The sequence below is a fragment of the Nicotiana tabacum genome, unplaced genomic scaffold, assembly GCF_000715075.1.
Source record: "Nicotiana tabacum cultivar K326 unplaced genomic scaffold, ASM71507v2 Un00020, whole genome shotgun sequence".
Taxonomy (NCBI): Eukaryota; Viridiplantae; Streptophyta; class Magnoliopsida; order Solanales; family Solanaceae; genus Nicotiana; species Nicotiana tabacum.
This window is the reverse complement of record NW_027438258.1, coordinates 670,429-688,705: the sequence shown is the minus strand read 5'-3', so window position 1 is coordinate 688,705 and position 18,277 is coordinate 670,429. Positions and strand designations below refer to the sequence as shown.

Genomic DNA, 18,277 nt, shown 5'->3' with positions numbered 1-18,277 from the left:
TCATTTTTAGTTAATTGACAGAGACTCGGGGATGAGATTATCTTGAGGTTAGCATATTTATGCTATTTATAACAAGCGATAAGTAAGTGCCATGGAGGATAAAGGGTACACGGATTAAAGAAAATAAGTTTCGTCGAAGGTTGTCGATTTGGGATAAAATACGGTCCGAACGATAATACCTGATATCTATGGACTAGTACCATACAAGGTACCATATGTCCGTGATATTATGATATATAAAGTATATTAAAATGAGTAGAATTTTAAGTAATCTGAGATAATTCTTAATTACACGGGTAATTGATTAGTTACCGGGTAACGGAACATTACCTAATTACCTAATAAGTGGATAAAGACTAAAATTGCCCCCTCCCCCCCCCCCCACGCGGCAGCAAACCACTTTCCAAAGGATGACTCTTAGTCACCTTTAATTAGGTGGCAATATACCTTAATAAAATCAAGACACCTCAACTCTAATATACAATCAGTAAAGTCCTCCCTTACAAATTTGTATGTGTTCCAAGGCAATGAATAGTAATTCTGTCACTATTCATCGGCAATAACTCCGGCATCCGGCAAGGTAACATCACAATTTTGGTCCCAAAAGAACACCCTTCTCATTCCAAACAACCTACTTTTGTTTTTATCCTAAATTCCATATCAACACGCAACAGATCTTAAAATTAGTTTTCTATTTACTGTAGCATCGAGTTTTATTCAGCAAATTTGTATATTTCTGTAACGTGAAGGTTTTCTGTTCTCAATTCTATGGTTTGTTGAAGATCTCTTTCAAATCACTACCCAACTGTTACATATCTTTAAACTCGGAGTTACTGCAGGTTCTTCAGAAATTTGCATCGCTACTGCGTTCTATGCTTGGAAACTGGGCTACTATCTATGATTTTGTGTTCTCTTCTATGGAACATTGATCAATCTTGATTGAGAGTTCAACTTTAATCTAGTTCTTAAATTTCTGTAGCAAATAGTCTTTTCACGTGAAGTTGCTTTACTTTCACGTATATCATAAATCACTGTAGCTCAACTAAAGCTGGCCTGATTTAATCACAATTCATAGAGGTCGTTAATGGCCTCTAACACTCGCGACCAGCCTCTTTCAATGGCTGGACAACCCCCCCCCCAAGCATCTACCACTATTCAAAACAATACTACTCCAATACACAAGCCTTTAGACTACTCGAACCTTTTGAAGCAACGGTGATTAATGCAGCAATTCATGGAAAATCGTCAAAACAATGTCCTGTTGATCCTATCCCAGAGCGACAAGAAGCAATCTTGAATGGACAACCAGTTGTTATATTTACGGAGGCATAAGTTGAGAGAATGAACGTGATCGAGGACCTCCAATATGCTGTGGTGGGAAAGTTTGCATATGGCTGGCCAGATTTAAATGAGATTCGTCGCATTGTTCCCTCTCAATGTGGATTAAAGGGAGAATGTAGTATTGGTTTGTTGAGAGACATACATGTCCTTATACATATGACCTTGTGGCAGGATTTTGTTGATTTTACGTCGAAAGGAGCTCAATACGTCAAGGACAAGAACAACAATGAATACCAAATTCAACCTCTCATTTATGATGTGAAGTTAAAGGTAGGAGAAGAGACTCCAATGGCTATGGCTTGGATATCTTTTCCAGGTTTGTTACCTACATACTTTGTGAAGGAGTGTATTTTTTCTCTTGCTTCAGCTGTTGGGAAACCTTTACATTTGGATATGACTACTATAAATAAGACTCGACCTAGCTGTGCGAGGGTAAAAATTCTTGTCGATTTATTAGCTGATCATCCTAAAAATGTAAGAATGGACATTGTTAATGATGCAACAAGTGTAACAAGGACTGAATGGGTAAATATTATGTATGATATGATTCCTAAGTACTGTATGGAATGTAGATTACAAGGCCATGATTATTTTGAATGCTGGAAATCTCATCCGGAATTATCACCTTATCAAAGCAAGCAGAATGCTGAAAATAACACGGACCAGACTCAACTGCATCATAATCAACCATTGATGATCTTATCAAGAGGGAGAGTTGTAGGTAATGTGAATCCACATGGGGAACAATAGAAGGAAGTAAGAGACAATCGAGTGAAGAAAAATGGAAATCGTGTGGTTACAGGGAAAGAAATTGTTCCTCTTTGAACAAGCTAACGGGCAGCAGCTGCAAGGATCTAGTAATCCTCAAAATAATGCTACTTCATCAAAGGAAATCATGACAGCTAATGATAATAACCAGCAGAACATTGGTAATGGAAGGAGGGAATTTTCTCAAGTTAATACAGCCAAACAACTTCAAACAACAAACAAATTTGCAGCTCTACAAGCAGAACATGAAAGTACAGTAGGAAATCAATTTGCTATTGTTGAAGGAGCTGATATGCAGACCACACCTATTCAGAAGGTCTTGGATCCAGATGCAGCAATTTATACTCCTATGTCTAATGAAGTGGCATCATCAAAGAGAGTTCATGTTGGGCATCCTAATGGGGAAGGGAATAAAACTAAGGAAGGTGCAGAAATAGGTAAGAAGAATACTTCTCAATGGGTAAATAGAACCTTCCCAATGCCTAAGGTTACTACAAATCAGTCATGCCAAGAAACCCCCTCTCAATCACTAGATACAAGTATAATTCCTGAGCATAAAAGTCTTAAGGATCGTGTCAATTTTTCGGGAGGTAAACTATGGCAGCAACAACGTGAAGAGGAATCAGACAAAGGAGAGTTCCTAGAAGGACATGAGGACGTGGAAGAAATACAAAATATAGATCCAGATGTGGAACAACAAAGTGTCAATGGCAAAAATAGCAGAATTGAAGTACAAAGAGCAAAAGAAAGTAACAATGCTAATACTACAGCTGACCAACCTTTCCAAACTGAACAGCCTCTTAAAATCACAACAACACCATCCAATCCTGAACCAAAATGTATCTGGAACTATTGAGACACATGAACCTAGAACCCAAACCTTAAAGTAGGGGATATGGATGATCCAGGAGATCCAGATAATAAAAAGGAAGAAACAAGATAGCAACAAATGGAAGGAACTCAGAAGAAAGTGAAATTAGAATTGCAGCAGTTCTTAGGCAATACTAATGCAGGTGATGGGGCTATCTTAACTCAAATGAAAGAAGCAATAACATGCCATAATCCATCAACTACAAAGGAAATGGTCACGATGAAAACCAGTGCTAAGAGTGTGGTTCCTAAAACTACCAGGAATTAGTTAATCAATCAAGAAAATTAAGAAGAAGAGGAGCAGATACAAAGGGCAAAAGGAAGAGATATGGATGCATAATCTACTACACAGAACTTCATAAATGTTGCTAGACAAGGTGATATCTCACCTAGACATATGGAGAAAGGTAGATCAGCAGGAAGAAGGAAGAAAAAACAACCAAGAGAGAATACTAGGGTGCATATTCCAGGAGTCCAAACAAGGAGAACTCTATCCAAATCAATCAATTGATGATGAATGCTCTAATTTGGAATATAAGGTTAGTTAACACAATGCAAGCATTTAAAAGGGATAATAACATTAGATAGATAGCATCAATTTGATTTTATTGCTTCGATGGAGCAATGCAACAGACTAGAACAATTGAGCAATATAGAAGAAGGCTGGGTTTTGAGCAGGTGGTTGTAAATGTTTCAAACAAAGTATGGATCTTCATAGATCAAAAATATGATTTTGACATTCTTTTTAACATGGAGCAGCAGATTACTTTAAAGATGACCAACACTGATGACCACACAAAGTTCATTATTACCATGGTCTATGCTAAATGTGATGCAAGAGAAAGAATTGAGCTATGGGACACTTTGTATTCCTTGGCTACTGATATGTTTTAACCCTGGCTTGTGGGTAGAGATTTTAATGTGATATGGGATGAAGAAGAGAAATTTGGGGCATCCCAGTACATATAAATGAGATTGATGATTTTAGACATTGTATAACCACATGCAACCTTTTTGATCTTGGCTTCAAAGGAAGCATATTCACATGGTGGAATGGGAGAGCTGAGGAAGATTGCATATTCAAAAGGCTACAGATGTTTAGGCAACATGGAGCTTTAACAACTTTGGCCAGGCTTGGAGATAAATCACCTATCTAAGATTGGCTCAGACCACAGCCCTCTCTCTCTCTACCTTACAAACTTTGTTTCTCTTATTGCTTTCTCTCTTTTCTTTTTTCTCAAGATCATTGTTTACCTCACTTGACATCCCACTCTTTTTACTCAAGACAACCTCTCCTTTTTCCTCTCTTGGAATGTCAACATGCACTCCCTTACTCCTCTCATTCTTTTCTCTCTCGTATTTTTCCATATTCTTTTTAACAATCTTTTCATCTGCACAAATTTGTGAGGGAGTCAAAGGTCCAAGACTGAGTTTCTTCCCATTAACCTCAAAAGAGTATCTATTTTTTTCGATACTATATGAAGCACTTCTATAGATATTCCATGGCCTTCCCAACAAGATATGAAAACGATTCATGGGAATGACATCACACCAAATCACATCCTCATACCTTCCAATAGAGAATGGTAATAACACTCTTTTATCTACCTTTACTCCTTTCAACATGTAGGGATCAATATGTTCAATACAAGGCAAGTTCAATTTCTCAACCATATAAGTGCTAATTAAGTTATAGTTAAATGCTTTGTCAATTCTAAGGGTATAAATTGTAGACATCACTTTAGCTCTTGTTTGAAAAATAACTTTACCATTGTCTTCTTTCCATTCGATATATTGTAATATCGACCTTTCAAGAGTCATAGATCTACTCCTTCCACTGCAACTACCTATTTGAGATATCTTGACATAGATTAAAGGAAATATGAATCTCTCAAATTTGGCTTCTTTGTTTTTTTTTTCAATTGTTCTCTCACACACTTTATCCTTTTTTTTTCTCTCGAAATGACCTTTGAACAAAATACTTTGTAGATTTATAGTTAAACCAACTCGTATGAAGTTCTTCGTAGTAAAATTCAGATTTTTGGGGAACTAATGAAAGAAAAACCAAATCCTAGAACTATTAGGCTCGGTTGAAACATGACGCGAACAAAAAGGAAAGGATTATATGTTTAGATAGAAAGAGTAAGAAAATCTAGGATCCCCTCTTCTTGTTTCCTTTGTTAATTTTTTGTAACAAATTAGATACAAAAGAAATATCCCGGAGAGTACTCAATTCTATTTTTTTTTTGTTCTAAAAACTGATTTTCGCTTTTTTTTTTTAAATTTTTTTTTCTTTTCTTTTCTTTGCTCTTAGTATTCAAGAAATCCCAAGACTTACCAAGAACGAAATCTTGATAAAAACCGCTCTGATACCACTTGATAACAACTAGGTCGGGAATCCAAATTAGAGTAAGAATTTGAGAAGTAAATGCGGAAACAATAACAACAAGGAATTGAACAACTAGAATTAAAGAGATGAAAATAAAGGATATGGGACGAATTCATGGAAAGAATTCCAAGAACTTCCAAGAACGTAAGTTCTATAGCCTTGACAAGATCAAAGTAACAACGTCTTGATTTATGGAAGAAATCAAACGCCTTTACTTAAAAAGCAAATCAAAACAATAGATTCGGATCTTGACCACTTTACGAGTAACTTGAGACAACAATTAATAACTAGTATTAATCGCCTTCTAAGAATACCACAAAGGAATCAAAGATATCATAAAAGAGAAGTAATCTTACTACCTTGAACTAAGAACTAGTAAAGGTTGAAAGATAAATCTCAAAGCACAAGTAACAAAGGTTCAAAAGAACTCTCAAAGTATGATATACTTAATCAATAAATGTTGTATCTTATGAATGAGAAGAACTCCCTATTTATAGGAGTACTAAGTCATAAAAGTCCTTAAAATTAGGTAGGGTGGTTGCTAAGGCATACAAAGTCATTACAATTAGGTAGGGTGGTTGCTAAAGAGTAAGAAAAGTCATTAAAATTAGGTGAGGGCGGCCAAGACCCTTTGGGGCAGATTTGGGCCTTAAAACAACTAGTTTGGGCCATTGGTTTGGACTCCAATTGGGCTCCATTTGAAACACCCCCTTTTGGACCTCTTTTAAACTTATTTTGAGCCCTTTTTGATGGACTTCAAGGGCTAATTTGGTGACCCAATCTTCCTCCTCTTGGACTTCAATTTGGACCACCATATAATTGTAAAATTTGGACAATTTATTTCCTTTGGTCTTGAGCTCTTCCTCTACAATTGAAAGCTTCTTTATTTGCCATTGAAGTCTAGCAACCTTAGTTTGCAACTCTTTAGCTTGAGATCTTGTATATGGCCTTGGAGCTTCCAAAACTCTATCCTTGTCCTTGATGCTATCACCTAGCCAATTCACATCCTTTATCCTTGAGCTCTTCCTCCCAATTAATAACTTCTTCATTTGCACTTGAAGTCTAATGATCTTGTTTTGTAATTCTTTAGCTTGAACTCTTATTAAAGGCCATCTTTGAGATTCAAAAGCTTCATCCATGTCCTTGAATAGAGTTGAGCTTCCTAGGATGCTATCAGAGCCCTATGATCAACCATCTTGCTTATGCAGATGATGCAATCATTTTCTCATCCTCAGAGGCTACTTCTTTAAGATTGATTATGGAAGTTCTAAATGCTTACGAAGCAGCATCTGGACAACTAATCAACAAGGCAAAATCTGCAGTTTATGTTCACCATTCTACAAGCGATCAAGTTGCTAGGAAGATTGAAGGAATAACTGGTATACAGAGAAAGGATTTCCCATTCTTCTATCTGGGTTGTCCTATTTTTTACAAAAGGAGAAAAATGGAGTATTATGAAGATTTGATATCAAAAGTGTTGGATAAACTTCAAGCGTGGAAAGGGAAACTATTATCTATCGGAGGAAGGGCAGTACTAATTAGCAGTGTGTTGCAAACCATGCCAATTCGTCTACTTCTGTGGTAAATCCACCGGCCTATGTTTTAAAAAAACTACATAAGTTATTTGCGAGATTCTACTGGAGCAATTCTATTGATGGTAGAGCTAGACATTGGGCATCTTGGGATACTTTATGCTTACCTAAACATGAAGGAGGAGTGGGATTTTGATCCTTAAATGATATGTCAAATGTCTCTTTTGCAAGCTATGGTGGAACTTCAGGACTAAGCCATCTTTTGGAGCTCTTTTATGAGTCAAAAATATTTGAAGAAGATGCATGCAACTGTTGTGCCTTGGAGAGGTGGATCACACGTTTGGAGAAAAATGTTGGAATGCAGAGACTCTACTGAACATCTGATTTTCTGGAAACTAAAAATGGGATCTTCCCTATTTTGGTTTGACAACTGGACAGGCTTGGGGGCCCTTTACTTTGTAATACCCCCAGAGTTTATAGTTGAAGAAACAATCCATAATGTGAATGATGTTGTTGTGGAAGGGCAGTGGGATGAACATAAAATCAGAGAAATTGCCAGGTGACTTAGCTATGGACATTATGCACACCATACAAGCTCCATCGACGAATGATGAACTGGACAAACCTATCTGGTGTTTGGAAACAAGAGGTCAATTCACGGTTAAGTCAGCTTAGGAATATTTGAGGATAAGGAAAGATCAAGCTATTACATACAACAACATGTGGGTTAAAGGATTGCCTTTTAAGATCTCATTTTTTATGTGGAAACTGTGGAAAGGTAAGCTACCACTTGATGATGTAATTAGAAGGATGGGATACTACATTCCATCTAAATGTTGGTGCTGTGTAATGCCAAAGGAAGAGACATTAAGCCATGTTTTCTATCGATCACTCACAGCCTTAAAGGTTTGGTCTTACTTCTATTCTCATGCTGGATTATCTCTTGAGGGCTTAAACCTGCATCTGGCTATTGTGAAATGCTGGACAACAAAGGTAATTCCGAGACTCAAACCAATATTCCAAGCACTGCCTAGTATAATTGTGTGGGAACTATGGAAAAGGAGAAACAACAACAAGCGTGGTAAGGCAGTGTCAACCAATCGAGTGGTATACCAAGTCTGCAATACTATTCAATCTCTTATTAAACTAAGGAAGCCAGGCATTGATCGAGTACCATTCAGATGGACTGATATACTTAGAATGATGGAGAACTACACTCCCAAACTGAAGTTCAACAAGGTTTTATGGGAACTCCCTATGACAGGTTGGACAAAAATTAACACTGACGGGGCCTCGAGAGGTAATCCAGGTAGGAGTTCAATTGGCTTTTGCTTGAGGAATGAGGAAGGAGATCTGGTCTATGCGTGTGAAAAAGAAATTCAAGAGGTGACAAACACTCAAGCAGAAACAACGGCAATTTTGGAGGCCCTGAAACATTGTTTTACTAGTGAGATGAATAACATATAGGTAGAAACTGATTCTATGCTGCTCAAGAAGGTCATCACAAGGGAGTGGAAACCACCATGGGTTATTGAGGAGGAAGTGAAAGAGATAAGGCAAATGCTAATGCTGCGCAATGGCAGGATAACACATATTTTCAGAGAGGGGAACAATCTAGCTGATCATTTGGCAAACTATGCTCTTGATCAAGGAGTCATAGAATGCCACTCTTTTCATCACCTGGATACACAAGGCAGAAGACTAGTTAATGGACACAAAATACAATGTCCATTTCTGAGAGTAAAGGCTTCGAGGCAGTAGAAGGAGAGGTTAACACAAGGGCAAAGGGGATGATTTCAAATCCTAGGGGAGGAAAGGAAGTCGACAAATGTTATTTTACTAACCTTGGGTTCTTTTTTGCAGGAATCGATACTGTGCTCAAGCCATGTCACTTAATACGACTTCTATGGTTGGTATTAGTACTTTGTGCTCAATCCCTTGAAGGAGGAAAGGTGACATGCATAAGCTTGAGGAAAATCAATTATTTGAACTGGCAATCCATTAAAGAAAAATAGAAGGCTAAGAGGAAGAAATCATCAATGCAGCATCATAGTCGAGCACATGAAGTATCCAATAGTGTAGGGAACTCAACAAAACACAAAGGATGGACACATGACATCGAGGTCAAATGTAGCAGAATCACTGATGAACCCAACATCCATAATGCTACAGAAGTGACCTGTAGGTGAATATCTTCAATATATAATAGGAAATAAAATGCACATGCAGGGAACCAGTCTTTAGGAATACAACAGAAGGATACAAAGTGCATCGCATGGTTCTGGCAGCAGGTTGTGTCTGGAAATAATGAAGCTTTATTAAAGTTCATCATAAAGAACTTTTCAAACGTAGTAACCTACACAAATCCAATGCACTCTCTCGACTGGCAGTGTGTTAAACAAAGGGAGGGGATCGAGGATAAGTACTCGATAGGAGTAAAAAGCTTAGAAGCATGGTTGCACATGCCAAGAACATGGGGCCACAAAGGATTCATGAGACTTGGGACTTTAAATAAAGGAACATTGGGTAGTGTTTTCTGCACACCTAAGGTTTGGGACAAAGCATGGGCCATTACAATTACCCATGGAAGACGAAAAAAAAGGAAAACTTCTTGCATTTTCGAGGTGCTGGAAATTTTGCACAGTAAGGAATCATTATGAGCATCTCAAGCTAACGCACGCCTACGCAGAAATCATCTGTAATAGGCTTTTTTAATAGCAAAACGGCTTGGATGGAGCAACAATATTGTTCAAAAAGCTCAACAGTTCTTCAAGAGGGAATCAACATGGCAACCTTCGATGCAGGAAGAATTTGAGACACAATGGGGTAATATGTAGTCAATAATAGAACAAGACATACACTTTTATGGCAATCAAAGGTTCACACAAATACACAATGAGTTACGCTATTATTGCAAGTGCACCGACAGCAAGATGCAGTTAAAGACAATCTGGACTGAATACTGGACTTTGAATATATTTTCCATAAATTTAACAAAGTCGAAATACACTCTATTATGGGACACTCACTATACAGGACTACATTTTAAACACTTGGCTAATGCTAGATCTAATGTAATATCAATGTTGAATTTCAAACTCAATATTGATAATAGGTTTCATGTAACCGTCAAAGTTTATCTATTTCATTATGTTAGACCCCTGACAATGTATTTTATTTATGATTTTATTAGTTATAAAAATTAGCCTAGGCGATTGCCTAGCAAATCAAAAAAAAATAATATACAATCAATAGTCTAAATTGTGGCTTTCCATTTATAGCATAATAATTTGGACGTTCTGAAATAGGGAGGATGTATTTCTTTGGAACTCTTTTAATGCCATTTTCATGCAAATACTTCACTCCTTTATGATAATCTTCAGCTTCATTCTTCAATCTTTCAAATGGTTTTGCCAATGCAGGAATGTCCCTACAAAACAGTAGCATTAGAGAATAGTAGGTGACTTTGTTCAAATTGTAACCAATTTCATGAGTATTCCTACAAAACGGTAGCAGCGAGATTTCCTCAACCAAATCCAATGAGAATTATTAGAAGCTTAACAATGTAAAAATTTTGCGGTTCTAAAAGAGTATGGTGCAATCTTTTCCAATAATATCATACGGATTTTTCCCTACTCTAGGTATGTTAACGCTAACCCTTCTTTCTTTTTGGCATGATCCATGCGATATAAATGAAACGAGCAAATGCATAACTTCCATAAATAATTCTATTCATATAAGTATTAGAAGTGCCTATGTTCCTGAATTCCCATGTATCTTGTTATTACATCTTATGTTCATGGGTCTTGAAAAAATACCTAAGTTGAAAAAAGTTTATTTCATGATATTAATCAGAGGTATAATGGTCTTCTAACATTTTAAGAAGTTTTATTAACGTACTTCACATGCATTGCATTCATTTACATGTGCATTTACCCATGACTCAGACGGCATTATATACGCGTGTATATGTATATATATGTATATGGAATATGGGAAAAGGTTATGTCGTTATATACGCATCACCACCTGATCAGATGGTATATGTTGATGATGTTGCCCATAGTGGCCGAGACGATATAATGGGATGCCCTCAGAGACTTGATGATATTATGTACACATATACTTATGCATGATAAGACATATATATATGCACACGCATGACATTATAAATATTTCAGAATTTAAAAAGTTATTCAGAATTACAGATGGATTTATTCCATGTTTCATCTATGTCTTTTATGTACTGATTTTTATGCCTTACATACTCAGTGCATTATTCGTACTGACGCCCTATTGCCCGGGGCCTACATTTTATGCCCGTAGGTGCAGGTAGGCAAGTCGATGGTTACCCTTCTTAGGATCCTTGATTAGCGAGAGTTGCCATGCTCCACTTGATCCGGAACTGGTTTTCATTTTTGTATGATATGCTTGTATATATATATATGAATAGGACATGGCTTAGTCCCGTCTTTGTACAGTTATATTTCTATTAGAGTTCTGTAGACAATTATGTATAGTTGGATAGTATGTTACCTTGTTAGCTTCTAGTTTTGGGTATAGTTGTCTATAGTAGCCTTGCCGGCTCACCCCACTATATTTCCGCAGGTATATGTATATATGTCCTTTGGAAAGGTTTCCTCAGGCATTTTGTTCTCGTAATTCAATAGAAATTATTCATGTTTAAATCTTAGTCGCATGCTTAAGGGTGTCCCACATGTAGGACATAGGCACTCGACGCGGCCTATCGGTTTGGGTTGTGACAATGGTATTATGGCAGTAGTAGAGTATGGGCATTGTCAGTTCCTGTGTGTTTTGACCTATGGCTTTTAGCCAAGTGGGGAGTCTGCTATTGATAAGTTGATTGTGCATCTAAGTGTTGTATTAGTTTCAGTTTGAGGTATAATGGTGAATTAGTTGTGGCTTACAGGGGTTGAGATCGAGGATGACTCTAGTAAAGGAATTTTTTGATAAGGGTTAAGCCTTATGGGTGTATGAGAATCACAGAATGACTTAATGTGCATGGAGCAGGAATTTATTTGGTTGCATTAAAGTGGGGTTACTTCCTTGGTAATTGGAGTGATACTAGAGCACAACTCATGCGGTCTGTTTGATCAGCCTAATTGAGATGTGAGTAGAGTGGATGACTCCCGAGGATGGTTCTAATGAATTCAAGATTCAGATTTAGCAATTGGGGATCTTCGGGATGTGTGTTTGGCTAGAAATTGAAGTTTACATTGGAGGGTGTCTAGACTTGTGGCATTTCTATATTGGTATGGATTCTACATATCAGTATTAGAAAGGTGAAGGTAATGGCTTTAGGTTCGCCAAAAGTCTTTTCAGGGTAAGTATTTTGAATGTGGTACTTTTGAGGATATTTACGAGAGTATTCAGCGGCTTATGAGGCTTGGTATCGTATTGTGAGTTTGGGTTGAGGATTGTGGTGCTATGGCAAGGAGAAGTATCAATTTGAAGGTAACTCAGAAGGAACTCGAATAGATAGGACAGCTTGATAGTAGGTTTGATCGGCATGGTAATGGGTATGATTAGTTCCTTGGGTTTTTATGAGGTAATGAGTTTCTACAGGTATTTCGTGGCAATGCTCTTGGGTTTTTGGTGATCTGTATAGCTTGGTTGAGTTAGAAGGATTCAGTTCAGACGGTTTAGTTTTGTGCAAATGGGATTCAGAGAGTTCTTGATAGTTTCTACCATGGTTAGAGATGTATATTTTCTACTGGCTTGAGGAGCATGTGATATATAGTGATCTTCTCCTAGGTGGGATCAAATGGAAAGTTGTTGGCTAGTTAAGTACATAGTTGCTTGTGACGCGGAGTGAATTATGGAGTTCTCACATTTAGCTTAGGATGGCATGGTATATGTGGTATGTTGTGTAGGATTGAGATTTGCATGTGTAAGGTAACATTTTAGTTCTGAAAGGAAGGTCATAATTCCTTAGGCATTCAGATGACTAGGTAAATGATATTACTAATTGGTATGGGTGGGAATGAGAGTGTACATAAAGAAAGGGCTACGTGTTTGAGTTATGGATATTTTATTGGTATTGCGGCACTCTCTTGTTTGATCGATTGTTGGAGTTCAAATTTTGCCTTGAGGCACATAAGATTTTTAGAAGTATTCCTCGTGGGATGACTGTGTAATTGGCAAAGTGTGGACATTCAGGCGGCGGAGTTGAGATCAAGGATGGTGATTCGTATGTTCTATAGACTGGGAGTCTGAGAGTTCTCGCGAGTAGATTGCTTGTGGTTGTGGACTGTAAAAATGTACCCAAGGTTAGCCAGAGGTTAGTATGTGTTGTGATTCAATCATTGCAGACTTCCAGAGGGTATTTAACTATTGCGGGTGACTAGAGCTGATTTAGGGTTCATTGGTAGGCCCAGTATGGATATGTGTTCTGCACCAGGTCGGATTTGTTGACTCTAGATTCCTATTGTTGAGGGATGTGCCATTCGATTGTCATTGAGCTTATTCATCTTCTAGAGGGATCTATTAGTTACCCTTCCGTGTTGCGAGGAGTTTTGATTGTTAGTTATATGCACATATGGTGCGGTTCTATATGAGCTTTTATAGTGGAATTTGAATGAGACGGGTATTTAGGTGTTGCATGATTGATTGGCATTGGATATGTTCTTTCAGACTGGTATGGCATTCCGTCATTTGCTTCTCGGTGGTTATGGTGATTTGTTTTTTTGTACTATACATCAAATTGTGTGTGGTTGTTGATTTTGAGCATGGTAACTTGAGGTGCTTTAGGTGGACCAGTATTTGGATAGGGTCGCGCATTGCAGCTCTCTCATTTGAGACATTTTTCATGATTTGAGTACATTTGGATTGTTGCTTATTGGTGCACGGATTGAACGGGGTGTGGCTATAGATCATATTGACGTGTCAGGTCACCAGAGTAGTCGTGTTGGATGAGATGAGGTCATCGGACCTAGAATGAATACTATCATATTCGATTTCAGCATGTTGGAAAGATAATATCAAATTTTGACTTAGAAATTTACTATAGCCCTTACCGAAGGAGAGGGAACTCCATGACCGGTTGATCTGAGGAATGGTTATAATTTCTGCGTGTTTCTTTCATCATTGGAAGTATACGAAAGTGTTGGAATGAGGCTTTGTTTGATGAGAGGTTATTACCGGTATTGGGTTGTTTGAGCAGCTGCTGTGAGTAGAAGTTATCGCTACGAGTGTTTGAGTTATGTGGTATATTATGTGATTACATCTTGGGTTACGGATATGGTTTGATACAGCTTGTTCGGACTTATACATTGTATAAATGTGAGATTCTGATCTTATAGATAATTTCGGAAGTGGAAATTTGGTTCTAAGGTTTATAGGCTAGGTTGGATTGCGAAATTTTAGTTATGCTATCGGACCTATATGGGATAGGGTGACATGGGATCACCCCCGGGTATGTGCATAGTGAGGATACATGGCAATTTGATGGCTTTTAGAACAACTCTGGACACGTTCGAGGACGAACGTATGTTTAAGTGGGGAGGATGTAACGACCGGACCAGTCGTTTTGAGCATTTACACTTTGCTTGCCAATTCTCGGGAATGAATAGCCCCGTATGATGTATTATGACTTAAGTAAATCATCGGTTTTGGTTTTCAGGATAATCGGAATAGATATGGAAGAACAATTCTCAGCTTGAAGCTTTAAATTTGAAAGGTTTGACCAAGTTTTGACTTTTTAGTATTTGACCTCGGATTGAATTTCTGATGGTTCCATTAGTTCCGTTGTGTGATTTTGGACATAGGAGCGTATTCAGATTGTGATTTGGAGGTCCATGGTGGAATTAGGCTTGAATTGGCGAAAGTTGGAAATTTGGCGATTTTGGTCGGCAGTGGAAAATTTGATATCGGGGTCGAAATGGAATTTTTAGAAGTTGGAGTAGGTTCGTAGTGTCATTTGTGACGTGTGTGAAAAATTTGAGGTCTTTCAGACGAGGTTTGATGGGTTTCGGATCGGTTGCGGAATTTGGAAATTTAGAAGTTCTTAGGCTTGAATCTGAGTGTAATTTGGTGTTTTGACGGTTTTTTGAGTGTTTCGAAGGTTTGACTAAGTTCGAATATTGATATATGATGTGTTGGTATGTTTGGTTGAGGTCCCGAGGGCCTCGGGGTTATTTCAGATGTTTAATAGAGATTTTGGATGTGGAATAATGCAGCTGAAGCTATTACTTCTGATGTTTCCGCACCTGCGGTGTAGGAACCATAGGTGCAAGGCCGGTGGTGAGCTCGGAGAATCGCAGATGCAGAAAATGGAAGGGCAGGACTGGACCTCAGATGCAAAGTATTGGTCGCATCTGCGAGGTCGCATGTGTGATTTAGGGGTTGCAGATACGGATATGGTGCAGTAAGTGAGTTCCACATCTGCGAGAGAAATTTCCGTAGGTGCGGTGCTGCAGAAGCAGAAATGTGACCCCAGGTGCTGTTTTGCTTGGCCGAAAACCCCAGCTCGAGGTTTTGTTCTCCATTTTTCAATTTGGGAATCGAGGATCTCGGGAGAGAGGCGATTTTTCGAGGGATTTGAAGAAGCAATGTTGGGGTAAGTGATTCTAACCTATAATGGTATAAATTTCATGAATCTGTGGCTTTATTCATCATCTGGTTGGGAAGTTGAGCTAGCAATTTGGGAATTTAGGGCTCGAAATTGGAGAGTGGATTTTGAGGATTTGAGTGACCATTTGATGTTGGATTTTGATAAATTTGGTATGTATTGACTCCTGAGTGAAAGGGCTTTCTAGTTTTATGATTTTTGTCGGATTTTGAGACGTGGGCCTGAGGCCGGGTTTGAGAGGATTTCGGGATTTATGCCTAATTTGATAGTTTTTCTTGTGAAATTCATTCCATTAGCATATATTGATGGTATTGTTATGGTTGTGAATAGATTCAGAGCGATTGGAGGCCGAGTTGAGGGGCAAGAGCATTCTGGAGCAGGGATTTGACCGATTTAAAATAAGTACTGATTGTAAATCTAGTCCTGAGGGTATGAAACCTCAGATTTCACGTTGGTTTACTACTTTGAGGTGATGCACATGCTAGGTAACGGGCGTATGGGCGTGCACCGTTGGGGATTGTGACTTGGTCCGCCCCGTAGCAACTATAAAGTTGCGTATTTGACTGAAATTATATGATACTTATGTGTTTTAGAAAGAATTGCTATAAATTGGGCTGAATGCCATATTTGGGCCTTGTGCCAGAGCTATTTGGATCCTTAGGGGCCTTTTCTTATTATCCTCTCACTGTTTTGATTAAAAATCTATACTCAGTCATGTTATGTTTACTGATTTCATAACTCAGTCTTTATTACCCGTTTTGATGCATATAAAATGTTATTTTGGTTTGACCACCCTGTTTCTTTACTGGTAGCCCGAGTGGCTTGAGAGGTTTATGACTGAGTGAGGCCGAGGGCCTATTTTTGTTAGGATATTTATGGGATCGGGTTTCATGCCTCATCATGTTGTTACCAATTCATGACTGAGTAAGGTCGAGTGCCTGATTGTGAGATATTGAGACTATGGCACGTGAGTTGTCCGTGCAGCAAATCACTTATCCGTGCGGATTCTGATATTGATGTTATAGCATGTGAGTTGTCCGTGCGGATTATAGTGCTTGGGTTGTAGGAGCCCCTCCCGAGTCCCCACACCCCCAATGAATACAGGTACCCTGAGTCAGTGATATGATGTTTTGCCCGAGGGGCTTTTTTAGATTCTTGTTGTGCCCGAGGGGCTGTTTATGAGTGATTGTGAAGTATCCCCGAGGGGCTGTATATGAGTGAAAGTGATGATTGCCCGAGGAGCTGTTTATGATTTATGTTGCCTAAGGGGTTGTATACGAGTTAGTTTTGCCTGAGGGGTTGTTATTGCAGTAATCATTTTTACTCCTTTTTTCATCACCTTGTTGAAAACTGTTAAAAGATGTTTTAAACGATTTTACTGAAACAGGACTTAAATGAGCTGAGTTGATTTTGAACCCTGATTTTAAAAGCCTATTGTATTCTATTAAGATTTCATGATATGAACTGTATATGTTTTATTGCTTGTCACTACTGCTCAGTCTTTATTTACTTTTATTACTTACTGAGTTGGCGCACTCACATTACTCCCTGCACCCTTTGTGCAGATCCAGGAGTTGCTGGACGTGCTAGTGAGTGTTGATATTGATCCATCGCGGATGTGTTGGTGTTAGCAAGGTAGTTGCATGGCGATCGCAACCCTCCTATCTTCCTATACATTATTATTAGTTGTTTTCCAGATAGTATATGTCTTAGTACTATAGGACAATCCTTGGTAGATGCTCATTGATAGCGTCCTAGGAAGCTCAAATCTATTCAAGGACAAGGATGAAGCTTTGGAATCTCAAAGAGGGCCTTTAACAAGATCTCAAGCTAAAAAGCTGCAAAACAAGGTCATTGGACTTCAGGAGCGATCAAAGAAGTTGTTAGTAGAGAGGAAGAGCTTAAGGTTGTATATGAGTTATCTAGGTATTATAATTATTTTATGGCCCAAATTCATGTCCGAGAAGAGGTGGATTAGATCCCAAGAAACATTCTCTGAAGAAAGTCCAAATCATGCTACTGTTGGACAATTTTGGCATCTAAAATGTGTCAAAACTTGTAGCCCATGAAGACCTACATAAAACCACATTTTAATAGCATAAAAAGGACTTACTTGATGTCCAAGAAGGGTAAAATAGGCGTGCTAGATGTTGAGTGCAAGTTGGTGCCAAGTTGCTTGCAAATTTCCTTCAAGATTTTCAAGATTTCCAATATTCTATCCAAGATTGGTTTGAGATTTATTCCCATATATATTTATTGCTTTCCTAGTTAATTAAGGTTGTGTTTCCTTTTCCTAAGATTTTTGGAATCACTTTCCAAGAATGACTTGGTTTTTGCTACCTAGTATTTTTCTTTTCCTAAGGTAGTTGGACTTGTTGTCCAAAGTAGTTTAGGACTTCATTTCCTTATTTTTTAGCCTTAATTTTTTGACCCCCTCCTACCTATATAAGGGGTATCTTCTTTATTTTTAGACTTAGATTATTTAGATTATTATCAATAAAAATTGTGAGATTTTTCTTGCACTCTTGTGTGTGGCTACTTAAACCCTTTTCGAAATCTTAGATCACTTCTAGGTATTCAAGAAAGGTGATAAGTGTAGGCTTATTGTTATTCTTGTTATTCTAAAGGGTCGGGTTTCACAATCTATCTCTTGTTTTTAAGTCTCTACCAAAGGCGATTAGTTCTTCGTTGGCTAATTGTTGTTGTTAGGATTCAACTTCAAGAATAGACTTCTTGAATTCAAGAATCACTTTTCTTGAATTCAGTCTATCTTTAATTTCCGTCTTT

The 18,277-nt window shown here is 38.0% G+C and overlaps 2 protein-coding genes across 2 annotated transcripts; both read left to right on the top strand.

The window, feature by feature from the left end:
* The first annotated feature begins 6,551 nt into the window (after positions 1-6,551).
* On the top strand, positions 6,552-7,276 carry LOC142178887 (uncharacterized). Its single transcript, XM_075248677.1, has 2 exons — positions 6,552-6,949; positions 7,132-7,276. The coding sequence occupies exons 1-2, from the start codon at positions 6,552-6,554 to the stop codon at positions 7,274-7,276; spliced, it is 543 nt and encodes a 180-aa protein (XP_075104778.1).
* A 344-nt stretch (positions 7,277-7,620) lies between these two features.
* On the top strand, positions 7,621-8,661 carry LOC142178886 (uncharacterized). The gene is made up of 2 exons (XM_075248676.1): positions 7,621-8,286; positions 8,368-8,661. Exons 1-2 carry the CDS (start codon positions 7,621-7,623, stop codon positions 8,659-8,661), a joined length of 960 nt encoding a protein of 319 aa, XP_075104777.1.
* The last annotated feature ends 9,616 nt before the right edge of the window (positions 8,662-18,277 follow it).